This window comes from Carcharodon carcharias, chromosome 6 (assembly GCF_017639515.1).
Source record: "Carcharodon carcharias isolate sCarCar2 chromosome 6, sCarCar2.pri, whole genome shotgun sequence".
NCBI classification, from domain to species: domain Eukaryota; kingdom Metazoa; phylum Chordata; class Chondrichthyes; order Lamniformes; family Lamnidae; genus Carcharodon; species Carcharodon carcharias.
Genome location: NC_054472.1, coordinates 100,112,097 through 100,139,773, shown reverse-complemented (window position 1 = coordinate 100,139,773; position 27,677 = coordinate 100,112,097). Strand labels below are relative to the sequence as shown.

Genomic DNA, 27,677 nt, shown 5'->3' with positions numbered 1-27,677 from the left:
AATGAGCGTATCATGCGTTTGCTGCTGAATTTGTCACACCTTTTATTGCCTGGAATAGAAGCATTAAATTTTTTGCAAGCTTGAAATTATCAATAGAAAGTAACTTCACCATGTAAATAATATTGCAACCTGATACTGATGTCTTGATCATAGCAAGATAAAGTGGCACTGCATAATGTATTACATTGCATGTTATTTTTGTAATAAAGTACATTTAAAACAGTTGTTATTATTAACGATGTAAATCATTTTAATCCTTTTTAACTCGGCCCCTGAAGTTTTCCATGATACCGAAAACACCGAAATAGTTTCGAAGAAGAATTCCAAGTTTCGTAGGAAGCAAACTATTAAGAGAAAAAGAAGACTGGTGACTTTAATCAGATTTTGTTAGAGCAACAACTAGCAAAGAAAAAGTAAAAATGTTCATGTCTAGCTTGCTATATATATTTACCAAAACTGTAATTAAAGCAGTACATAAATGACTGGAGAAATTAATTTAGCAACATCTGTCCTAAAAACATAGAAAATAGGAGGAGTAGGTCATTTGGCCCTTCGAGCTTGCTCCACTATTTAATATGGCCATGGCTGATCCTCTCTTTTCAACGCCATACTCCCACTCTCTCCTCATACCCCTTGATGCCTTTAGAGTCCAGAAATCTATTTCCTTCTTAAATATATTTAGTGACTTGGCTTCCACAGCTTCTGTGGTAGAGAATTCCACAGGTTCACCACCCTCTGAGTGAAAAAGCTTCTCCTCATCTCAGTCCTAAATGGTCTATTCCTTATCCTGAGACCCCTTGTTCTAGACCACCCAGCCAAAGGAAATATCATTCCTGCATCTAGTCTGTCCATCCTTGTCAGAATTTTATATGTTTCAATGAGATCCCCTCTCACTCATCCAAACTCCAGTGAATACAGGCCTAGTCGGCCCAATCTCTCCTCATATGACCGTCCTGCCATCCCAGGTATCCGTCTGGTGAACGTTTGCTGCACTCTCTCTATGGCAAATATATCTTTTCTTAGGTAAAGAGGCCAAAATTGCACACAATACTCCAGTTGTAGTCTCAACAAGGCCCTGTACAGCTGCAGTATCCGTAGCTGCAGGAGCATCCTTGCTCCTGTACTCAAGCCCTCTCGCAATGAAGGCCAACATACCGTTTGCCTTCTTAACTGCTTGCTGCACCTGCCATATTTGCTTTCAGTGACTGGTGTACAAGAGCACCCAGGTCCCTCTGTACATCTACATTTCCCAATCTATCACTATTTAAATACTACTCTGCCATTCTGTTTTCCTACAAGTGGATAATTTCACACTTTCCAACGTTTTACTGTATCTGCCATGTATTTGCTGACTCACTCAATCTGTCTAAATTACCTTGAAGCCTCTTACACTCCTCACATTCCCACCAAGTTTCATGTTGTCAGCAAACTTGGGAATATTACATTTGGTTCCCTCATCCAAATCATTGATATATATTGTGAATAGCTGGGGCTCAAGCACTGGTCCCTGCAGTACCCCACTAGTCACCACCTGTCACTCTGAAAAATATCAGTTTATTCTTACTCTGTTTCCTATCTGTTAACCAATTTTCAAACCATGCCAATATATTACCCCAATCCCATGTGCTTTAATTTTACACGCTAACCTCTTAGATGGAACTTTATCAGAAGTTTTCTGAGAATCCAAATATACCGCATTCACCGGTTCTCCCTTACCTATTCTGCTAGTTACATCCTCACAAAACTCCAGTAGGTTTGTGAAACATGATTTTCCTTTCATAAATCTATGCTGACTTTGTCTAATACCGTTGATGTTTTCTAAGTGTCCTGTTATCACATCCTTTATAATAGATTCGAGCATTTTCCCTACCTACTGATGTTTGGCTAACTGGTCTGAAGTTCTTTGTTTTCTTCCTCCCTCCTTTTTTAAATAGTAGGGTTACATTTGATACCCTCCAATCAACCAGGACATGTTTTAATAGCAGTCAGTCTTTAATTTAATCTTGACTTTGATTACTAACTATTTTGGAGTTGGGTCCTAACAATATTGGATTCTACTAGGTCTTGCTAGAGACTCATGTTTTTAATGGTTTTGGCGAAATATCAATGTTAGTTTCGTTAGTATGTGGCACTGTTTACAATCAAAAGGTTGCAACTCCATTTTGAATCTCTCCAGATTTCTGACCTGTCACAGTGCTGGAAAGACACTAATCAAGGTCACAAATGACATCTTCTGTGACCACAGTACATTATTGTTCCCTGTCCGCTCTGTAGCCTTTAACATGGTCAACCACATTATTATACTTCAACACCTCTCCTTCCTTGTATAGCTTGGTCAGTTCCACTTTTACCTATTCATTCCGGAGCATCATGAATATCTATCTTTAAACCCCTCCTCCTCTCCCTCGGTGACCTCTCCACCACCATTCTCAATACCTCCATTGCCCCTGTTATCACATTGCTTGCCTCATATCCATTCCTTAATGAGCTGTAATTTCCTCGTGCTAAGGGTTGGAAGATCCATGCCATCATCTTTAGACCTTGCTGCAAACTCCATACACTTGCTAACAATTTTATTGCCCTCCCTAGTGAAACAGACCATTCACAACTGTGACGTTGGATTCAAACCAGAGCTGAACTTCTGACTCCACACCCTCTCCATCACAAGGATTTTCTGCTTCCACCATAATAAGATAACCAGTCTCTGCTCCAATTTCCACTTAACGGTTTGTGAAACCTCATTCATGCCTTATTCATCTCTAGATTCAACTTTGTGAACACTGTCCATCATGACCTCCTGCCCTCCAGCCTCTGTAGACTTTAGCTGATCCAAAACTCTACTACCCGTATCTTCCCCATACCAAGGGCTGAATTTTATTTGAATGGAGCAGGTTGTGGTTGAGCACTGGAAGCAGGTGGCACTTCCACATAAGTGACGTGTGATGGGCTGGCCAATTAGCAGCCTGGAGAAACAGGGCCCTTCCACTTGTTGAGTGGGGGTGGGCAACAAGGCACCAATGGCAGCATCACCTGACTAAAAGGCAGGTGCTGGTGGCATTTTTAAAGGGCTGCCAGCCCTGTATACATTGCTGCCTTGTTGCGAAGAATTAACTCAGCAGTGCTAAAGGCCCCTGTAGCTCAAATGTGGAATCTTCCACTCCTATTGCTCAAATGAAGACCAACAAAGCAGGGTAGGAGACTGCTGCCACCAAGGCAGAGGGAAGTGACCCCAAGCTTTAGCGATGTCTCCCTGCACGTTCTCCTCCAGGCTGCAATGGCAAGGCAGGAGGCCCTCTTTCCAAGAGATATCTAGAAGAGAACCTCCCACCTGAACAAGCAACCCTGGATGGGATTGCAGAGGAGGTCAGCAGCTGTGGGGTCACTCCCTGAACCTGGGTGCAGTGCCATAAGCAGGTAAACGACCTCCTTTATTCATGCCAGGGTGAGTCCTCCTTACCACTCTCCTCTTTGGGGCTTGCACATGGCAACATGGGATAGTGTGCTACATGTGAAGGGAGTAACAACCCAGGCAGTGGAAAGTGGCTGTGGCAGCAGCAAAACTTTTCAATTGCATGGCTGCATCTCGGAGACAGCCAGCAGTCTGTCTTTGCTGACCCCCACCACATCCCATAAGGAGATGGCATTCATGAGCTCTCATCATAGGCCAAAGAGCTGTGACCTGCATAAAATATCTGTGCTAATCTTCATGGGAAAACTAACAATGTTCCTCCTTCTGCTTGCAAGAGAAATCGGCCCACAATAAAAAAAAAATAGTGGGTGAGGGTGGAGGCAACCAGACATTTGTGCTTTGACCCCAACAGAGGTGTTAGCCCTGGAGCTGGCTCACAGTCAGGGGCGTGGCAGCGCAATTGCCAATAGCAAAACAGGAGTGTCATCACAGAAAAATGATTTGCTTGAGTGCAAGACAAAAGAGTGAATCTGGACAACATGTGATAGATACAAAAATAGGTGGGAGGGCATGTTGCGATGAGAACCTAAGGAATCTGCAAGGGGATATAGATAGGTTGAGTGAATGGGCAAAAACTTGGCAGATGGAGTTTAATGTAGGAAAGTGCAAGGTCAAGCACTTTGGTAGGAAAAATCAAAAGGTACACTATTATTTACATGGACAGAGGCTCCAAAAAAGTGCAGCAAGTAATTAAGAAAGCAAATGGAATTTTGGCCCATGTTGCCAGGGGGTTGGAGTTTAAGGGAAGTCTTGTTACAACTGTGCAGGGTGTTGGTGAGGCTGTACCTGGAGTGCTGCGTACAGTTTTGGTCCCCGTATTTAAAAAATGATATACTGGCATTGGACGCAGTTCAAAAAAGATTCACTAGGGTGATTGCTGGAATGAAGGGGTTGACTTATCAAGAATGTCTAAACAGGTTAGGCCTTTACTCATTAAAGTTTAGAAGAATGAGGGTGATCTTATTGAAACATGCAAGATTCTGAGGGGGCTTGACAGGGTAGACACTGAGAAGATGTTTCCACTAGTGGGGGATTCTTGAACTAGGGGACATAGTTACAGAATAAGGGGACACTCATTTAAAACTGAGATGCGAAGGCATTTCTTCTCAGAATGTCTGGAATTCTCTACTCCAGAGAGAGTTGTGGAGGCTAGATCACTGAAAGTATTTAAAGAGGAGGTAGATAGATTTTTGAAATATCAAGGAATGGAGGGTTATGAGGAGCTGGCACGAAAGAGGAGTTGAGGCCTGGGGCAGATCGGCCATGACCTTATTGAATGGCAGGGCAGGCTCGAGGGGCCAAATGGCCTACTGCTGTTCCTATTTCTTATGTTCTTATGACACATGAACACTGCATCTATATTATTGGACATGTGGAGTTCTTAATCAAGCGTGTTTGGGATGAGGAGATGTGAAGACCTTAACTCCTAAATGTTTGTATTCTCTCATGGTCTCAGTATTCCCGAAGGACACTCAGCTGCAGAGAGCAGGGTCCTGCAGTCCACCTCTGAGGTGGAGGAGGGATCCTCGGAGGGTGCAGTGTCATTGCCCCATACCCTCTCAGAGTCTTGCATCAATGGATATTGCTTGTGATTAGATTCAGGGTCATGACCTGGTGAGCACAGTAGACACGCCCGAGCAGCTGATGAACAGTGTGACAGTCAAGGTCACAGACAGTTGGAGAACTATAAGAGGTCAGGCCCAAACTGAGCCCCAGGAAGATGAACTGCCTCTGTACTCAGGAACACAGCACTTGCTGGACATGAAGTGAGGTGAGGGAATACCTGGCAAGCTTCCAGAGGCTACTCATACCAATGCACTAACAAAGTCGTCCATTCAGGCCATGTGTGTGGCCATGTCTCAGGAGTGAGAGTGCATGGCTTCCTCCATTGTGGGGTTGGCAACCTTTACGAGAACCCGATCCAACAGACCAGTCAGTGGAAGCTGGAAATGTGTACAAAACTGCAAGCTATTGTCTCGTCCATGAGTTCGCTGCAGCCATGGCATGGTGAGAGGTGGATGATCCACCTGGAGCTTACACCAAATTTTTGTCCTTCTCAAGTCAGCAAGGAGGTACAAAGAGGTCTTTCAAGTGTGGAGGAGCAGCCCAGCTCGCCCACCTCCACCCCGCCCCCAACCTCCCACCCCCCAACACAGGCCGCACTGAGTGCTGCCGCTTGTGTTTCATGCTGGGGGGGGCCTTAATTGGCTTGCCAGCGTGAAACTGCTTTCTGGCTTTCCAACTGCCCCCAGTACAGCACTGACGAGCCCGCAAGCCAAGGGCAAAATTCTGTCCATAGCCCTCTTTAACATAGCATTGGTCACCTCCTTGATGGGCCACAGCCTTGGAGGTGTCACATATATTGCCAGTGGATCTCTGAAAAAATTTGGATGGGTAGAATTTGAGAGCCATGGTGATTTTCAGGGTCACCGGCACTGGGGGTCCCCCGAACACCATGGGTCTCAATTTGTCCTGAAGCATGGTGCATAGATCAATGACTGCCTCCCTGTAGAGCCTCAGTCTGCACTGACCTGCAGCTCTGACATTTGCAGTTAGCTGAGCAGTGTACAATAGAATCTCTCCTGCTGCCAGGCCCTTTTGTACCTGGCCAGCTGCTGTCACTGCCCTGCCATGCGCATCCAGAGGCTGACCTTCAGTTGCTGCTTTGGAGCCACCAGTGCCTGGCCCTCTCTCCGTCTTCACTGCTCCTTCTTCTTACAAGGTGGTCTCGAAGACTGAGTGGATCAGTTCCATGTCAGGTGGTCTCTTCCTTCCCTTACACTATCTTTGCAGCCCATCTCCACCCAGAACGTTCCCCTTGCTACTCCTTTGGGAATAAGTGTCATCGACCCTTTGTGCCCATTGTAGAACAACACCCACCAGCTCCTGCTGGCATGACCCTGATCCATTGGTAATGGCACTCTTAGAGGCCCTTCACTGTTGTCTGGCAAAAGCCTCTGGAGTTTAGGACTAAGCAGCTGATGGCATAGTCATCAGCAATGGATGATATATAAGTGGCCAGAGGTGGAGGAGCACTGAAATCTCGGAGGCTAGGACTGTAGAGCTAGAAGTTACAGAAACAGGGAGGGGTAAGGCCACATAGGGATTTGAAAATAAGGATACGAATTTTAAATATCGCAGTCGGACCAGGATGTAGGTTAGCAAACATAGGAGTGATAGGTGAACAGTTTTGATGCGAGTTAGGTCAAAAAGAATAAATCAGGTAACTTCTGATCATTCAGCCTAATATTGATTATGGGTAAGCTTCACAAAATTATAATACATAATAACATTAAAATTAGTTGTTTGGTAGTACAGAACTTGAGTATTGTTGAAAAGAGAGACATGTCTAAGCTTTTCATCTTGCACTCATCAGGGCACTTGTAAGAATACCAATATAAGGGGAAGACAACAATTTATACTGTATGTGAGGAGAATGCTGGATTGGCTGGCAAATGTTGTTGTGATGGAGAATGCACTACTGATGTTGACTGACAGTTAACTGCCAAGCATTGTTTGAAATTTAAACCAGGTAGCTTAATCCCAGTTGGCCAAGGCATTGCCCTGAGGCATTGTTGAACATTAGAAACCATTTCTGACTGTGTGGAGCCAAGCTCCACAGTGATTCTCCTGCCCCCGGCATAGATACTAGCACATTAGAACATATAATGACAGTTTAAGAGAAGTACACAACTAGAAGTTGTAGCAGGGGCTGAATAAAGAGGGTGGAAGGCTGGGAGCAACAAGATATGTCTAGTCTTTATACAAAACACTGATGTCCTACTAAACTGGCTTCAGACAGGAATTAATGTGAAAGCAAAATATACTTTTCACATTTTTAAAATCTACTGCAAACAACCTGCAGCAGCTGGCAGAGAATGCACAATGATGCATCTCCTACCTGCGCAACTCATGGGAATTCAAAGAAGCAGGGTGAATGCAAACATCAGTCAACTGAAGAGTGCAACAAAATGAAATAGGTGTTGAACAACTTGCTCAAGAAGTATGTGCCTGACTTCACTGAGACTATGGGTTCTCACTTACATAAATGTCACTGGAGTATTTGACAGACTGGATATCAGTTGGAAGGTGCGTTAATGAGAAAAGCTATACTGACAGCTCCTTTACAGATCATTAGTTAGCCAGCTGGGGCGAGTAGTGCCAGCAGGCATCTCAAAGGAGTTGCTGGAGATGGCTCCAGCTGCTGCAGAAACATCTCATATGCCTTCCAGCCAGATGTCCAAGGTGACCATTATCCCAACAGCATCACACCACCCAGCACAACTTGCCCCCCATCACAGTTGTTTCTCCCACTCAAGGGCACTTTGACACAGCCTTAGATTACAGAGTAAAACAAGCATTCTTCACCAGAGGAAACACTGGTGTAGAGCTGAGAGCACATAATTAGTGCAAGCAACACAAAACAAGTATTTTTAACATTTCCAGTCCGTGCAACCTTTCTTCAGAACTGAAGAGAAGTGGAAATGCGATGAAATTTATGCTGTATAAGGGGGTGGGGTAGGTGGAGCTGGATAGAAGGCCAGCAATAGGTGGGGACAAATGAGGGATTGATGAAGATGCCATGGAGCAAAGGACAAAGGGAATGTTAATGGTAGTGGTTAGTGCTAAAAAAGATGCTGATAGCGGCATATAGCTAAGAAAGCAGTTTGTGATAATAGCAGAACAAGAGTAGCATTGTGTGAGAGAACAACATGGAACAAGTAACAGATGGCCCTGTAGGGGATGGGGTGAGGGGAGGGGGCGGTGGTGGGGGGGTAAAAAAAGGATAGAAAATGGGATAGAATTGGGGATAAAAAAGAGATGAAACCACTGGCCAAATGAATAAAAATAAAAATAAGTGGATAAAAAATAAAATGAATGTAGAAAAAAGGAGATTAAACAAAGGGGGTGAGGATGGGAGGAGAGTATTCATTGTTGAATTCAATGTTAAGTCCAGAAGGCTGTAAAGTGCTTAATTGGAAGATGAGGTGCTGCTCCTCCAGTTGCGTTGGGCATCACTGGAACATTGCAGCAGGCCAAGGACAGACATGTGGGCATGAGAGCAGGGTGGGGTGTTGAAATGGCAAGTGACAGGAAGGTCTGGGTCATGCGTGCAGATAGACCGGAGGTGTTCCACAAAGCGGTCACCCAGTCTGCATTCAGTCTCCCTGGTGTAGAAGGGACCCCATTGATAGCAGCGGATGCAGTAGGCTAACTTGAAGGAGGTGCAAGTGAAGTGCTGCTTCACCTGAAAGGAGTGTTTGGATCCTTGGATGGTGAGGAGAGCAGGTGTTGCATCTTCTGTGATTACGTGGGAAGGTGCTGTGAGAAGGAGATGAGTTGTTGGGGGTGATGGAGGAGTGGGTGTCCTGGAGGGAACAGCCCCTATGGAATGCTGACAGGGGGGTGATGTGTGTGCGAGGGAAGATGTGTTTGGTGATGGCATCATGCTGGAGTTGGCGGAAATGGTGGAGGGTGATCCTTTGAATGCAGAGGCTGGTGGGATGAAAGGCGAGGACAAGGGGGACGCTATCATGGTCTGGGAGGAAGGGGAAGGGGTAGCCAGAGGTAGAGGTTGTGACAAGACAGAAGGGGGGAGGCTTTTATAGAGTTGGACTGTGTTCTGTTCCATTCACAACTTCTCAGATAATGAAGCCGTCCATGCCCGCATACAGCAGGATCTGGGCAATGCTCAGGCTTGGGCTGACAAATGCCAGGTAACATGCGTCATGCCACAGAAATACCAGACAGCGTCTTTCTACAACAAGAGTGTAAACACCTCCTCTCGAAAGCATTAACATCACTGAATTTCCCCCACCATCAACATCCATTCCACTTCATTCCATCTTCATGTTAGCAACTACAACATGGAGCTGTATTATATAATTGGTCATGTTTTGATTGTATTCAGTAGTGCACAAAGACAATATTCAATCATTAGTTCTTTACCATACAGCAATTTTCATGGAGAAAAATAATGTCATAAAAGAAAGCTGTTGTAAGAGACATTTTTCATATTGAAGAATCAAGACTGCTGAAAAGACGATATAAAAATGAATTGTAGAACATCGCAGATCAAGATAAATTGTACTTACTTTTTCACAGCAAACTGAAAATACATGCTTCGTGGCATTATAAGAAGAATTTGTTCCCGTAAAATGGCATCCATAATCTTTTTGGCAACATAATTTGGATCTAAAGCGGGAAGAAGATGTGGCCACCTGTACAGAAATTGAGTATAAATTGCAGGGTAAAAACCTTAGTTTGATTGTTCACAAATTGTCAGCATAAATTATGCAGGTTTTCATGAGTAAAATAAAGGTGGTTAACCACCCAAAAAACACCTTTGAGAAATCCTGCTTAAAAAAACACATATTTTTCTTTAGGATCTCCCTGCAGTTAGAAGATTTTTTTTGCCATCAGCTTAGCTAAAGAATAGCAATAAATCGGTGACAATTGCTGATAGAAGAGTCTTATTCAATGTAATAAAGGCATCTGAGTATTTGATGGGTCTCGGTGCTGGACATAGCTCAGTTGGTAGCACACACCTCTGAATCACAAGGTTTCGGTTCATGTCACTTTCCAGGACTTGAGCAAAAAAAAAAAACCAAGACTGACATTCCACTGCAGCACTGCACTCTCGTGGAAGGTGCCATCTTTTGATGAGTACTTTAAACCAAGGCCCTATCCGCCTGCTTGGGTGATGTTACTATTTTTAAGAAGGAGAGGGGAGTTATCCCCAGTGTTCTGGCCATCCCTCAATCAACATATTTATGGAAAAAAAATTATCTGGTTATTATCATGTTGTGGGAGGTTGCTCAGAGGAAATTAGTTGCCACGTTTCCTACATTACAACATGGACTTCTAAACAGAAGTGAGAAATTTGGCAAAACTAGCATGTCACCAGCAGAGGAAAGGAAGGCTCTTTCTGCAAGTCTTCAAGGGGAAGCTGGACTGGTTCTTGACTGATGCATAGACTGAAACACGATAAAGGTAAGTGGATTTACAATAAACAAATACATTGTTATTGAGATCTCCTGGACCACCTTGATCACTTGAGGGAGTAGAGGGGGAATTTTACAGATTTTCTTTCCCTTATCGCTCCTGAGTTTTTCTGCCTTTTTTGCCTCTTCAGGGGTTAAGTGGGATCTAGTCATGCTGCCTCAGGCATTATGAGTGAGAAACAGTCTTGATGGATCAGCTGATCTTTTCCTGTCTGTAATTTCCATCTGTTAACCATGCATTCATATTTTAAAGTTGTGAATGCATTTAATGCTGAAAATTTTTAGAATATACTTTGTCTACTGCCTTTAGAGTCTTAAATAACTTAAGCTCACCTCAATGCCACACCTCGCCTACCACCACCCGCCCCAACTTAACCAAGCATCCTACTGACCTGAAGCCCATTCACCAACACAGCTGATTTTCTCTGTGTTCCCTCAAAAGGCCAAAATGTCCTTTTGTGACACAGTATGCAGAACTGTACACTCATGCTGGCAGAGGGTCAATACTTTGTACAGACCATCACTGTGTACTATATTTCTCAAGCTAGACATTTGAAGATGCTACTTTCACCACAAAACATGGGGCCACTTTGCAATGGTGGGTTAGGTGTGCTTACCAAAAAAAACTTCCATATCTTTTCCTGTATTCCCACTGTTTCTTTTTATTCCCCAGCCTCATGATTTTTTATTTTTGTACATGAAAAGATATCTTCCACTTTTTGGCTGAAAGGATCCAGGGGATTTAAAAAAAATCTTTCACAGGGTGTGGGCATTGCTGGCTAGGGAGGCATTTATTGCCCATTCTCAACTCCCCTTCAGGGGCCCTAATGTCCGACACCCCAGGGTTCTAAAAGAGATAGCTGCAGAGATAGTGGACATGGTAGCTATGATTTTCCAAAATGCCTTAGATTTGGGAATGGTCCCATTAGATTGGAAGTTGGCAAATGTTACACTGCCTTTTAAAAAAGGAGGGAGCGAGCAAACTGTGAATCACAGGCCAGCTAGCCTAATGTAGTTATTGGGAAAATACTGGAATCTATTAAGGAAGTCTTAAGGAAAATCCTGTTTGACAAATTTATTTGAGTTTTTTGAGGATGTAACTAGTGGGAAAAACCAGTGGATGTAGTATACCTGGATTTCCAAAAGGCATTCAATAAGGTGCCACATACAAACTTGATAGGCAAGATAAAGGCTCATGGAGTTGGTTGTGATATATTGGCATGGATGGAGGATTGGTTAGTGTAAAGATTAACAGATAATAAGTAGAGAACGGGTATAAATAGTGCTTTTTCAAGTTGGTAGGCAGTGAACAGTGGAGTGCTGCATGGATCAGTGCTGCAGTTTAGCTATTTACAATCTATATTAATGACTTAGATGAAGAGGCAGGGAATAATGTATCTAAGTTTGCTGATGATACCAAGCTAGGTGGTAAAGTAAGCTGTGGGGAGGATACAGAGAAGCTACAAAGAAATAGAGACAGGTTAAGTGAATGGGCAACAAGATGGCACATGGAGTTTAATGTAGTGAAATCTGAAGTTATTCACTTTGGTCGTAAGAATTGAAAAACAGAATTTTAACAAGACTAAGTATTGATGTTCAAAAGAGACTGGCTTGTGCTCATACAAGGAACAAAGTTAACATGCGGGTGCAGCAAGCAACTAGGAAGGCAAATAGCATGTTGGCCTTTATTGCAAGGGGATTAGAGTACAAGTATAAAGAAATTTCACTGCAATTCAATACAATTGACCTGCACATTGAAGAAAGAATACACTTACATTGGAAACAGTACAGCGAAGGTTCACTAAATTGGTACCTGGGATGAGGGAGTTGTCCTGAGATGAGAGGGTGAGTAAATTGAGCTTGTATTCTCTGAGTTTAGAAGAATCAGAGGCGAGCTCATTGAAAAAATTCTGAATGGGCTCGATGGAGTAGATTCTGAGAGATTGTTTCCAGTGGTCAGGGAATCTAAATCACAAGGGCACCGTCTCAGGATAAGGATCTGAGATGAGGAGACATCGCTTCACTCAAAGGGTTGTGAATTTTTGGAATTTTTCACCGCAGACATTTGTGGATACTCTATTGTTGAATACATTTAAGGCTGGGTAGGCATATTTTTTGCCTCTCAAGGAATTAAGAGATATGGGGAGCGGGCGGGAAAATGGAGTTGAAGCCCAAGATCAGCCATGGTCATATTGAATGGTGGAACAGGCTCAATGGGCTGTGTGGTCTACTCCTGCTCCTATTTCTTATGTTCACCTGAAAAGAAGATCCATCATAAGTCTAACAGCTACCAGTATAGCCCTTTATTCATGGGTATATTTGTAGAACACTCTTTAAAAAAAAAACAATTACTGCCATCCTTATCTCATGATCTTCTCCCTCATAATCTATTTATTTTCTTCATTTTTTGCTGTACTCATTTCAGTGTTTTAATCATATGTGTAAATTTAAACAATGCAACCTTTTTTATCATCCCTTATCACCTGTTTACTCCTTTTATTGCTGGCATTGGTTTTCCTACCTCTGCCACACTTGGAATGTTATTATTATGCCAACCTCTGGTTATGCCTGTTGCCTTGAGCATTTAGAATTACCCCATACATTGCCTGCCAGTATAATTTCACTTAACACAATTCAGATTCATTAGTTGGACTCATAAATATTCTTTTTTATTTATTTGTTCATAAAAGGTGGGCATCGCTGGCTAGGCCAGCATTTATTGCCCATCCCTAACTGCTCTTGTTCAGAGGGCATTTAAGAATCAACCACATTGCTGTGGGTCTGGAGTCACATGCAGGCTAGACGAGGTAAGGATGGCAGATTTCCTTCCCTAAAGGACATTAGTGAACCAGATGGGTTTTTACGACAATGGTTTCATGGTCATCAGGCTTTTAATTCCAGATTTTTATTGAATTCAATTTTCAGCATCTGCGTGTTGGCATTTGAACTTGTGTCCTCAGAGCATTACCCTGGGTCTCTGGAATACTAGTCCAGTGACAACACCACTAAGCCACCGCCTCCCCCTAATTTTGTAATTCATTCCAAAATTGCTAGAAATTAATCAGAATGCCACAATACTACCACTTCAAGATTGTAAGTTTTAAGTAACACATTCTAGCAATACATTTTAAGCTTGAGTCAATAAAGTTGAAAGTAAAGATGACAAACCTAATGAATCAACATGTCTACCTACTTGGTTTTACAGCCATCAAACATGCCGGTGCGTACAAAGAATGGGCAAACGATGGTAGTCTTGACACCATTTTTCCCTGCAACAAGCAATTCTAGTGCAACAGACTCAGCAAAGCCAACTGCTGCAAACTTGCTTGAACAATAATCTGTAAAAGATGAAAGACACCCGTTGCTCACCAAAAACGTGTAGGTATCAGATCCATTAGGACAGAAGTCAGTTGTATGAGAATAAAAAGACAGTTTAAAAAAATTATCATGGTTCTAATTATGGATAACACATATAGCGGTGATATTCAATATTAAAACTATTAGATGCCAGATTATAGGAAATCTCCACTGCCAAGCCTAAAGATCAATGGGCAGCTATCAATGAGGTTTTTTTTAATTCATTTAGGGGCTGTGGGTGTCACTGGCTGGGCCAGCATTTGTTGCCCATCTCCAATTGCCCTCGAGAAGTTGCTGATGAGCTGCCTTCTTAAACTGCTGCAGTCACTGTGGTGTAATATACCCACAATACTCTTAGGAAGGGAATTTCAGGATTTTGACACAGTGACAGTGAAGGAACTGTGATATATTTCCAAGTCATGATGGCAAGTGACTTGGAGGGGAACTTCCAGGTGTTCCCATGTTTCCCCTGCCGTTGTTCTTCCAGATGGTAGTGGCAGTGGGTTTGGAAGGTGCTGCCTAAGGAGCCTTGGTGAGTTTCTGCAGTGCATCTTGTAGATGGCACACACTACTGCCTCTGTTCATTGGTGGTGGATGAAGTGAATGTTTGTGGAAGGGTGCAAGTCAAGCAGGCTGCTTTGTCCTGGATGGTCTGAAGCTTCTTGAATGTTGTTGGAGCTGTATTCAACCAGGTAAGTGGATGGTATTCCATCACACTCCCAACTTGAGCCTTGTAGATGGTGGACAGGTTTTGGGGAGTCAGGAGGTGAGTTACTCGCTGCAGGATTCCTAGCCTCTGATCTGTTCTTGTAGCCATGATACTTATATGGCTAGTCCAGTTCAGTTTCTGGACAATGGTAATCTCCAGAATGTTGATAGTGGGGGATTCAGCGATGGTGATGCCATTGAATGTCAAGGGGTGATGGTTAGATTCCCTCTTGTCGGAGATGGTCATTGCTTGACACTTGTCTGGCGCGAATGCTACTTCCCACTTGTCAGCCCAAGCCTGGATATTGTACAGGTCTTGCTGCATTTGGACGTGGACTCCTACAGTATCCGAGTCGTCATGAATGGTGCTGTACATTGTGCAATCATCAGCGAACATCCCCACTTCTGACATTACAATGAAAGGAAGGTCATTAATGAAGCAGCTGGAGATGGTCACACCTAAGACACTGCCCTGAGGATCTCCTGCAGTGATGTCTTGGAACTGAGATGATTGACCTCCAACAACCACGACCATTGTCCTTTATGCTAGGTATTACGCTAACCAGTGGGGAGTTTTTCCTGATTCCCATTGACTCCAGTTTTGCTATGGATGCTTGATGCTACACTTGGTCAAATGCTGCCTTGATGTCAAGGGCAGTCATATTCACCTCACCTCTGGAGTTAGCTCTTTTGTCCATGTTTGAACCAAGATTGTAATGAGGTCAGGAGCTGAGTGGCCCTGGCAGAACCCATACTGAACGTCAGTGCGCAGGTTATTGCTAAGCAAGTGCTGTTGATGACCCCTTCCGCCAATTTGATGAATACTGAACGTCCATCTTTCCCTGTTGAGAGCAAAATCTGTGCCTTGTAAATTATATGGTATAATGATAAAAGTGTAATACCCATACATCTTTTAAGAAAGGTAATAGTTTAACTCTTTGATATTAAACACTTGAAATATATGCACAAACTGAAATGTAGAAAACAGCAGCAATTTAAAGCTGCATATATTCTGCATATATTCTGTATAACATTCTCAGTCTAAATATTATGACCATAAAATCTCCAGAAGCCACAGAACCTATTCTTACCTGCCAATCCATTGACTGGAAACAGTCCTGCTGAACTGGCAATACTAACCAGATGGCCATGGTTGCTGGCAATCATTGCAGGCAGGAAGGCTTTATAGGTCTAAAAACAGTTAACCGTCAGAATTACTAAGTGGACTGTAACCGATAGCTTATTGTTTTTACTTAAAACTATAAGGATTACTAAATGAGGAAGAGAACATAAAGACATATTTGAAAACTGCATTGACAATTCATTTTTCCCCTAGTATAGCAAACTTAGCCAGGTTATTTACATTAATCACCGTTAAATGAAATATACCAAAATCAGTAAATGAGACAGGAGAAAAAACAGTGAGAAGTAGAAAGGAGATCAGTATATTACAGAAAGCCACTAAAAACATGTACAAAACTGAAAATCAGCAATTATAACACAAGGATATCTTGTCTGAGTTTTTAATCGAACAAAACAAGTAACCAAAATGTACATGCTTTTATCCTTTAATGCACTGCGGGCAAAACAATTTAATATAAAATTATTCATGTGCTAGTTTTATTGCCATTTTTGCACTGTCGCAAAGCAATTAAAGATGCACAATATTGTAGAAGTAATAGCATTACTCAGAATTCAGTCAATAATCTGAATGTTCAGAAGTCATTCGATAAGGTGGTAAAAAAGATGTTGTTGAACATGGTTAGGGCTCACAGGATTGCAGGTAATATATTAGCATGGATTGAGGATTGGTTAACAAACAGAAAACAGAGAATAGGAATAAATGCATCATTTTCGGGTTGCACGTTGTAACCTAATGGGGTGTTGCAAGGACAAGTGCTTGGGGCTCAGCTGTTTAAACCTATGACCTAGATACGGGGATTGGGTAATTATTTCCAATCTAGTTTTGTCTAAACTTGGATATAAACTGTGAGGTAGACGCTAAGAGGCTGCAAAGGAATAGAGACAGGTTAAGTGATTGGGAAGATGGTAGCAGATGGAGTATAATATTGAGAAATGTAAAATTATCCACTTTGGTAAGAACAGAAAAGCAGAATATCTTTAAAAAGGGCGAGACTCAAAAGTTTGTTGGTATTCAGAGGGAATTGGGTGTTCTTGTACACGTATCACAGAAAGTTATCGTACAGATATAGCAAGTAAATAGGCAGGCAAATGGCTCGTTGGCTTTCATTGCAAGGGGTTTAGAATGTAGGAGCAATGAAGTCCCAACAATTATATAGGGCTTTGGAGAAACCACATTTGGAGTACTTTGTATGGTTTGGGTTTCCTTTCCTAGGGAAGGAAATACTTGCTTTGCAGTGAGTGCAACAATGGTTCGCTGGGCTGCTTCTTGGGAAGAAAAGGCTGTCTTATGAGGATATATTGAGTAGAATGGGCCTATATTATCTGGAGTTCAGAAGAATGAGAGGTGATCTCATTGCAACATGTAAAATTCTTAGAAAGATTGACAGAACAGATGTTGAGAGACTGTTTCCCCTGGCTGGAGTGATTAGAACTGGGGATCATAATCTCGGCATGAAGTATTAGCCTTTTAAGACTGAGGTGACAAGAAATTTCTTCATTCAGAGGTTTGGAAACCTTTGGAATTCTCTACCCTAGAAGACTGCAGATTCTTTGTTTATAATATTTAAGGCTAAAATCAATAAATCTTTGGGAACTAACTGAATCAAGGACAAAATGGGAAAGTGGAATTAATGGATCAACTGTGATTTTATTGAATGGCAGAGCAGGCTGAAGGGGCCATATTGCCTTCTCTTGCTCCTATTTCTTATGAACTTACTTGGAAGAACTTATGTTCTTATTTTGCTGAAAGCAAAGCCACCTCCACAATGCTTTGAGCATTGCATCTTCTGCACAGGTCTACACGGAGCCATCTTCAGAAACAAGGATGGATTTTCCTCTTTATTGTGTCTGGGGAATATTCTGGAGGTGCAATCAGAAAATCTACCAAGAGCTGAAATTTGTGTGTCAGAAGGTCAGAGGTTTAAGCACCATTTTAGTACCTCTGCACATAATCTAGAGCGGGGCCAAAATATAAGCATTGTTGTTGCTTGAGTCTGCCGCTTCTATTAACAGAAACCTAATAATGCATAATGGGGACTCCTACACAAATTCAGACTGCATCTAAAGCTATCAGCAATCGTTCTGAGCCAAAATATGAACCTCAAGCCCAGGCTACGGAGAGGCTGAAAACTTCAAGAAAAATATTAATGAAGTTACATGGATGCAAACAAAAACATTAAAGGCAATTATTTTATTGTGAAATACGTAATTCTATATTGCTAAACTTATTTTGCATATTAGAAATTGAGTAAATAGGAGCTGAAATGGTTTTGAAAAAGTAGCCTTTAAAAAAAAGAGCCACTGAGTTTGTGCCTCAAGCAGGCAGCAAGCCATCCTAGAATCCCACCCACCAAAGCCTCTCATCGCTGGTACTTTCTCCACTGGTTTCCCAGTGGAGAAATGCACGTTTTATCATCATCATTGTGGTGGGGGAGAAATAAGCAAGGTTGAGGTGACCATAAACATAAATAATTGTAACCTGGTGATACATGCTCCATGCTCAGAAGTTTCTAAGAATTAATACAAAGAAGCCAGCAGTCTGTGGCTTGAAACATGAAAGGCTTACACAGGCTGCAGAAGTCACTGAGCTGTAAATGGCAGACTTTGATTTAAAACAAAAACAGAATTACCTGGAAAAACCCAGCAGGTCTGGCAGCATCGGTGAAGAAGAAAAGAGTTGACGTTTCGAGTCCTCATGACCCTTCAACAGAACTGAGTGAATATTAGAAGAGGGGTGAAATATAAGCTGGTTTAAGGTGGTGGTGGGGGTGGAGGGTGTGGGGGGGCAGTGGTTGGGGGAGAGAAGTGGGGAGGGGGATGGTGCCGTTGGTGGGGTTGTAGGAACAAGCAAGCAGTGATAGGAGCAGATAATCAAAAGATGTCACAGACAAAAGAACAAAGAAGTGTTGAATGTGGTAATATTATCTAAACTAATGTGCTAATTAAGAATGGATGGCAGGACAGACAAGGTACAGCTCTAGTGGGGGTGGGGTGGAAAGACTAGCAGGGCATACAAGATTTAGAAATAATGGAAATAGGTGGGAAAAGAAAAATCTATATAAATTATTAGAAAAAACAAAAGGAAGGGGGAAGAAACAGAAAGGGAGTGGGGATGGAGGAGGGAGTTCAAGATCTAAAGTGGTTGAATTCAAAATTCAGTCCTTGTCTATCCTGCCATCCATTCTTAATTAGCACATTCGTTTAGATAATATCACCACATTCAACACTTGGTTGTTCCTTTGTCTGTGACATCTTTTGATTATCTGCTCCTATCACTGCTTGCTTGTCCCTACAACCCCACCAACACCCCCCCCACTTCTCTCCCCCCTACCCCCACCTTAAACCAGCTTATATTTCACCCTTCTTCTAATATTCACTCAGTTCTGTTGAACAGTCATGAGGACTCGAAATGTCAACTCTTTTCTTCTCCACCGATGCTGCCAGAACTGCTGAGTTTTTCCAGGTAATTCTGTTTTTGTTTTGGATTTCCAGCATCCACAGTTTTTTGTTTTTATCTCTGTGTTTAATTGACTTTGATTTAATCCATCAGGGTGTTGTGGGGGAGGGGTGGGTTACTTTCTATAATTACTGCACATTTAAAAAAAATTAAAACAATTGCCAAAAAAGTTAACATGTTAATTGAAGAATTTAACTCTGATTAATTCATTGCCATTAAAGTTATGAAAAGTTTAGACAAATTGGAACCATGTATGCCTTTCTGCTGTGTATAGAATTTAAGCATGTGGAACAGATTACTGGTTGTGGAACAAAAAACCTTAATGGATTTTAAAGCGGCACTTGACAGGATTGTCAAAAAATAGAAGTTGGAATTGTTGGAAATGTAGCAAGGAAATAAGTCATTAGCTGTTCTAATTGTGCTATGACACTTCCTTACATATTACTAATTCTTTATTTGCTATTTAAAAATACAAACAGGAACTGATTTAGATATATTTGTGGACATATTTATTCTGCTGAGTTTCTGCACTCAACCATTCTGTGTAAAGAGAACAGAATGAAAACCAGACACCTCTCATAAAAAGAGGAAGGAGGAAGAAAACTAAACAGAGCTTTTCCATGGGGTTATTTTAGGATAATACATTCTAAGAAAATACACTTAAACTAAAGTAACACAGAAACACAGAATTTCATTATCATTAAAAGTTATTTCATATTAAAGAAGTGATCCAAGTTCATCACATTTCTGAATTTTAAACTTACTATCAATCACATTCTAAGGTTAAATATATTTTTTATAATATGCTGTCTCTCTCCAGGCTGTACTTTTATACTTTTCACAAGTTGAAGGTGGAATCAGCAACCAGCACAACCCATGTGGAAGATTGAACAAGGTTCAACAGACGCCGGTGTTGTTTTTAAATTCGGTTCCAGGACACAACCTGTAAAACATGCTAGTAATACGAAAGAAGAATACTGAGGATGCTGGAAATTGGAGGTAAAAACAGAAAATGCTGGAAATACTCAACAGGTCTGGAAGCATCAGTGAAGAGAGAAACAGTTACCATCTCACAGATGCTGCCAAATATGAGAATAAGGTGACTACATATGTTACAACATCTACGTTTCTCAAGTAATGTTTTTGATGTATTATCCTGCATGTGGCAATTTTGTCATGGCAAATTCTAAGGAAATCATAGGCCACTCATGATAAATGTTAAAAATTATAGAAATTACAGTAAGGACCATGAACAACCATGGGTCATATTTTATGATAACTGAAGTGCCTTTTGCCACATTTCTATACAAATATAAAGAAGCATTTGTATTGTGGATTATATTGGTTCCCACAATTGGGCTGTTTTCGTAGAATCAAAAGGCTTTGGAATTTACTAACAGCTCCAGCCTATAGACATTAATACATTGAAGAGGGTGTTTGCATTCTGTTGTGCAGTGGCTATTACACTGGGATCTTGAGAAGTGGGCTAAGAATATTTACGTTGTTGCTTTCCATCTTTGTATGGGGTTTGAAGGCAACTTTGGGACACTCAGGCTCAGCAGTCCAACATGAATTTAAAAGCAGTTTGAAATGAGGTCAGAATCAGCAGCATGCAGGAGCCCAGAGGTACATACTCTTTAGAGAATGGGCACACTGCTGAGGGAAAAGGCTATTGTGGGACGTGTTGCTAATATCTAGTTCATAATTCATAAGTTTTAAAATATAATTTATAGTTTTAGGAGGTTAAAGTGTTAAACGTAAGATAAATGGAAAATCCTGACTGAGAAGTGAATGCAATTCAAACAAGCTGGGAATTAATTACAGTTAAAAGCTGCCAATGTTTATTTTCCAAGGTCAGAGGGAGAGCTATATACTTGAACAATGAATGATACATTTCCTGACCTCTTGGCCAGGTTGCCTATTGTTATCTCTGTAAAAAAAAGCTAAAAGCTGGCAATTTTGGGAAAGGTCATAAAAATCTATTAGAGATATAAACTATGCATATGGTTTCCTAGAATCAAGGAAAACTTTGGAATTTAAAGATAGTTAATTTACATTTCTACCTGGGGAACAGGCTGGTCAAATTGCCATGCAGATAGTGGTTTCTGGAGCCATGGTTATAAGGACTTTTGCTTGTGTGCATTTGCTAACAGAAGCATGCAGCTTAGCTTGGGAACAGACAGAAGCAGTTGCAGTTGTGTTTTGGTGAAGATTGCATCTTATCAGGTGAGTCCAGTAGGATGTGATAGGCTGTTAGGCCTGCATTCAAGCAGAGAAAATACTAGCTTCATCATTCGCTGCATGGAAGGTGGGTAGGGCTCTAACTCAGTTTGGATTTTGTGAGGGTAAAGCTGCTGGAAGATTTACTAGCTTTAAGCTAGAGGAAGAAATCTATAGTGGCCCTCGCAGAGCCTTGTGGCAGAAAGCAGCCAGCAGAGTTAGCTTGGAAAGCTGTGGGAAGGCACTGGATATCTGCTGGCAACCAGAACAAGGAGCTGAGGCATCCATCATGTAAAGGGTCGTGATAGCTAAAAGGTTAAGGGAAGGACTCTCATCAAATTTAAACCCAGAAGTAGCTGGAATATGAAGGAGAATTAAAGTAAATTCTGGAGGCTGTGGCATAAAATCTGGTGGTCCCAGGAAAAGTGAATGCACCTTCAAGGTTTCATAAGATAAGGGAATTCTAGGGGGGTGGCGGGGGAGTGCAGGGAGTACGAAATAAAACTGAGTTCATAATAACACTAGTTTGCAATCATGTATAAGGTAATAGTGGTTACTTTGTTTAATTGTTTTTGATATATAATGATGTTTGTTTTTTTGTTGAAAACCATGAAATCTTGTGGTATAATCCAGTCAGTTAATTGATGCATTTTCAGATTTCTTTAAAACTTTAACAGTCCCTAACAGGATCATAACAGAAATGGGAAATACATGCCCACAATGTCCATATCTACAGAGAGTCAGAGCTACATGTATTGTTTAATTATTTTCCAGCAGATAAATTGTTTTGGTTCGTAGATTTTTTTTGAGGAATTGAATTTAGATAGACTTCAGCTCAGTCATCTGTGGTTCTGTGCTGGAACTGAAAGGGAAGGCTACTGTAGGATTTGGCAGTTCCAGATCTGAAAGTAGAGTGCAGGGGGAAGGTGAAATAACAGGTCCTCAAACTCCTATAACAAAGGTAATGTCTTGGCTGTGCCCCATTTAAGGGAGACATAAGAGATACAAGAATTAACCTTTCTTTCAGACAAACCTGCATGTACTTTGGTGCAGCTGCTGCTGTCTATTACTGTAACAGTACCAGGGTGGCCTTGTTAATACTAACAGGGGTAAAGGCAAAGCTGTGTGTTATGGTCCTTTGGCCTGACAAAATGATAGGAAGTTCAGAGATGATATTACGAGTATTGCATTTCTTCCTGAAAATTTATACACTGGTAGAAAAGGAGAATAAAATTAATTGGAAATGAGTGTTTAGTAAGAAAAATATAAAATTGCCAATAATCGTTACTAAGACATTTTTGTTTAACTGACATCTTTGAAGTTGATCAATGTTACTAAATATATCACTGGTCAGGTCTGATGAAATGGGATTTTCTCATATTGCAAGATATTTAATGTCAGAGATTGTGACATAAATTCAGAAGCTTTTCAAAGGAGGATAGAGAGCTGAATATGTAAAGAACGTAAAGAGAAAGTTCTGGAAGTTAGAATGAAGTTTTCAGAAAGATTAAAGTTGGTTTAGATCCAAGTAGAGATCCAATTGTTCCAACATGGTATCAAGTCAGATTTTAGTGCTTAGGGATTTTCGTACATAAACAACTAGCAACGTAACTCAGATTTGAAGTGCAATATAACCAGAGCCTCAGCTGACATGGTCAGATGTGAAAAGGGCTGGTGCAAACTCAGAGTTCTTTGGGGCTTTCAATGATGTCCCCTCCGATTCAACATCAATAAACTGAAAATCATGTGCATGTGGTGGTCATATCCTTCCTCTTTAAAATTTAATTTAAAATTCATGTTAGGAAAATTAAAAAACATTTTAAAACTCTTTATTATCAGGCCAAAGGTAAAATAAAATGCAAAGAATGCTTGTTTTGTAGCTTACATTTTATTGAAACTCATTAATAACAAGCTATACAAGATTGTCAACTTCCGATTCAAATCATCAACTAACTAACAGTACTGAATTGCTTACCCAAAAATGTGCAAGACTGTTCACTTCCATGGTTTTCTCCAGCATGGTATCTGGTGAATCAATGAAGTTCTTTCCTGTGACAATACCTGCGTTGTTTATCAGAATGCTGACATCTCCAACCTCTCTTTTCACCTGTCAAAAAAATTTGTATAAACAGCAACACATACACCACTAAATAGCAACACATAATCCAAACTCTTTGCCTTAAGTCCATTTTCCTATATTTACTAGAGTTATTCCATCGTTTCTTTAACTCATTTGTACTCTAGTTAATGAAGTGTTAAGTGTATTAATCATACTTCTAATTACTTTATGTTATATACTAGAAATCAGAAATATAACATATAAAATCAAAACAAAGAACCCTTTCTCAACAGCTTATCTTGGATCCAGGGTATTGAACATATCATTAGAAGTCAGCAATGAGCTAAGCATTTGAATTAGACAAAATGAAACCTTTGGTTGCTAAAATATGATTTAGAACCAAAGTAATGGTAGGAATAGGAGAAGGCCATTCAACTCAAGACTGTTCTGCCGTTCAATGAAATCATGGCTTATCAGAGACCTAATTCCATATTACTCCTTAATACTTTTGGATAATAAATATATAAATATCTTTCATAGATTTAAAGCCTCCAATTGACCCAGTATCAATTGCCATTTGTGGAAGAGAATTCTGAAGTTATATTACTACATGTGTATGTGTTTCCTAATTGGATTCCTGTAAATTCTGGCTCTAATTTTTGGATTTTTAAAAATATTAGTTCATGGGGTATGCTGCTTCTGGAACACTCTCCTGGACTCTTCATTGAACCAGGCTTGATCTCCTGGCTTGAAGGTAAGGGTAGAGCAGCAGATATGCCAGGCCATGAGGTTACAGATTGTGATCGAGTACAATACTGCTGCTGCTGATGGCCCACAGTGTCTCATGGGTGCCCAGTCTTCAATTGCTAGATCTGTTTGAAACCTATCCCACTTAGCATGGTGGTAGTGCCACACAGCACAATGGAGGGTATCCTCAATGCGAAGATGGGTCTTCATCTCCACAAAGACTGTGCAGTGATCACTCCTACTGATGCTGTCATGACAGATATTTCTGGTGCCGAGTGGTCTGTCTGGTTTTATTCTTTACAGAGTTCATAGTGGTTTGATACAACCGAAATTGCCTAGTTAGCCACTCAGAGGGCATTTAAGATTGAACCGCATTGCTGTGGATCTGGAGTCACATGTAGGCCCGACCAGGTAAGGACAGCAGACTTCCCTCCTTAAAGGACATTAGTGGCAAGTTATATTCACACCACCCAATTGCTGGACAATGACTATATCCAACAAGAGAAAATCATTTTACAGCATTACCATCACTGAATCCCGCACTATCAACATCCTCGGGGGTTACCATTGACTAGAAACTGAACTGGACCAGCCATTTAAATGCTTTGGCTACAAGAGCAGGTCAGAGGCTGGGAATTTTGCGGCAAGTAACTCACCTGCTGACTCCCCAAAGCCTGTCCACCATCTACAAGGAATGTGATGGAATACTCCCCACTTACCTGGATGAGTGCAGCTCTGACAATGCAGGAACCTCAACACCACCCAGGACAAAGCAGCCCACTGATTGGCATCCCATCCACAAATATTCATTCCCTCCATCACTAATGCACAGTGGCAGCAGTGAATGTGAGCAAGTGACCAGCTGGCTGAAAACCATCTTAGTGTCAAGGCCTGGGCCTTTAAAAGCCTTAAGTATTTGAGCCCAACTTTTCTTTAGAACATGGGAAATAGGAGGTGCAGGCCATTTAACCCCTTGAGCCTGATCCTCCATTCAAGTAGATCATGGCTGATCTTCTACCTCAATGCCATTTCCCTACACTACCTCATATCCCTTGATATCTTTCGATATCTAAAAATCTTCTAATCTCTGTCTTGAACTTAGTGAATGAGAGTCCAAAGATTTACCACCATCTGGGTGAAGAAATTCCTCATCTCAGTCCTAGACAGCCTACTCCTTTATTCTTAGACTGTTCTAGATGCCCCCCAACCAGGAGAAACATCCTTCCTGTATCTACCCTGTTGAGCCCTGTAAGAATTTTTCTAAACTCTAGAGAATACAGGCCTATCTCCTCAATCTCTTCTCATAGGATAATCCCACCATCCCAGGAATCAGTCTGGTGATACTTCACTGCACTCCCTGCATGGCAAGTATATTCCTCCTTAGGTAAAGGGGCCAAAACTATACACTATACTCCCATGTGCGGTCTCACCAATGCTCTATACAACTTCAGCAAGACTTCTTTACTCCTGTACTCAAATCCTCTTGTAATAAAGGCCAACATACCATTTTCCTTCCTAATTGCTTGCTGCACCCACATGTTAACTTTCAGTCACTCATGAACAACAACAGCTATGTCTCTTACCATTTAAGAAATACTCTGCATTTCTGTTTTTCCTACCTAAGTGGATAACTTCATATTTTTCCATATTATCCACTGTCATGCACTTGCTCACTCACTAAACCCATTTAAATCCCTTGAAGCCTCTTTGCATCCTCCTCACAACTCAGATTCTCACCTAGTTTTGTCTCATCAGCAAACTTGGAAATACTACAATTGATCCCATATCCAAATCATTGATATAAGTTGTGAATAGTTCGGGCCCAGGTACTGCTCCTTGCAGTGCCCCACTAGTCATAGCCTGCGGACCTGCGAAGGACCCGTTTATTCCTACTCCCGGTTTTTTGTCCGTTAGCTAATTCTCAATCCATGTTAGTATGCTAGCCCCTATCCCATGTGGTCTAATTTTGCTTACTAACCTCTTGCGTGGGGGTCATTTTTTATGTTTCTCACTAGTTTGCTCTCATTCTATTTTCTATTTCTTTATTAGTTTCTTGATCCTCCTTTGCTGAATTCTTAAAAAGCTCCTAATTCTCAGGCTTACTACATTTTTTGACAACTTTATAAGCCTCTTCCTTTGATATGATGCAATCATTAACTTCTCATTAGCCTCGTCATTTTTTCAGTGGATTTTTGTTCCTTATTAAATAAATGTAAATCTGTTATAAATTCTGTATTAATTCTTTAAATGCTAGCCATTGCCGTCAAACCTTTTATTGTGGTTTCCCAATCTAGTACAGCCAACATGCCACTCAAACCTTTATCGTTTCCTTTGTTTAGATTTAAGATTCCAGTTTCAGACTGAACATCATCTCCTTCAAACTTAATGCCAATTTCTATCATATTGTGGTCTATCTTCCCTAAAGGCTCCTTTATAAAAAGGCTATTGATCAACTCTTTCTCATTGCACAATCCTTGATCTAAGATAGCCTGTTCCCTAGTTAATTCCTCAACACATTGTTCTAGAAAACCATCTTGTATACATACTAGGACTTCATCCTCCACAGCATTAGTGGACTCATCCCACTTGTATGTGCCCATTGCCAGCATTTGCACGTTATTTTTCTCTGGCTATTGGGGTAGGAACCCTTGCAGGTCCTGGAATGTCGCAAATTATCCTGGATTAAAGATTGGAAAATTGACGAGAGTTCCTGCCACATTAGTCAAGCAGGCCATGTTTGTGTACAGGGGCAGGGGTGGGTTGGTGGATTCTAAACACCAATTTACCAAACAGTTCACTTGCACTCAAGTGCAATGCCTCACGTGACCAGGTATTTGGGCGTTGACCAAATAATTGGTGAGGATGGTTCAGATTTACCATTGCCTTTAAGATTTCCATATTTTTTTCCTGGGGCGAGGGGTGTGATAGTGGGAAGATTTCCAAACTAAAATCGTAGAATGACGGAGAAAAACCTGTGCTAGTGGGATTTATTTACTTGACAAAACGAAAGTGATGATACAGCCTCTGCGTGTATTGTATTTAACCCCTCCTGCCCCTCCGGGAAGTAATGCAAGTCTTCGCTCGCAGTTTTAGAATATATTTTCTTTACCTTGTCCGCTACTTCATAGACAGAAGTCCTCTTGCTGCAATCACACGTGTAGGTGTAGACCCGGGAAGCTCCGCTCTCTTGGGCCTGCCGGGCAGTCTCCTTGTTGCCTTCCTCATTGATGTCCCAGAGCACGAGCGTGGCGTGTCGACGGGCGAACTCGAGCGCCACGAGCCGTCCGATGCCGCTGCCAGCCCCGGTCACCAGCATTATCTCCCCGCTCACATTCTTCCTCCGCACCGGCACTACCAGCAGCACCAGAGCTTCCAGAATGTAATACAGCGACAGGAACGGTGTGAGAAGCGACTCCAGAAGGAAATTCATTTCTTCTTCCTTGTTTGCTGCCAACCTGTTGCGTTTGCGCGCAACCGCAGCAGAAAACCGACGACCTTTGCTCCAAACCGCTC

The 27,677-nt window shown here is 41.5% G+C and overlaps 1 protein-coding gene across 1 annotated transcript; it reads right to left on the bottom strand.

Moving 5' to 3' along the window:
- Positions 1-250: 250 nt before the first annotated feature.
- On the bottom strand, positions 251-27,677 carry LOC121279218 (epidermal retinol dehydrogenase 2-like). Its single transcript, XM_041190257.1, has 6 exons — positions 27,274-27,677; positions 23,334-23,465; positions 15,630-15,729; positions 13,667-13,811; positions 9,565-9,690; positions 251-344 (listed from the first exon to the last, which is right to left on the bottom strand). The coding sequence occupies exons 1-6, from the start codon at positions 27,592-27,594 to the stop codon at positions 251-253; spliced, it is 918 nt and encodes a 305-aa protein (XP_041046191.1). The 5' UTR covers positions 27,595-27,677.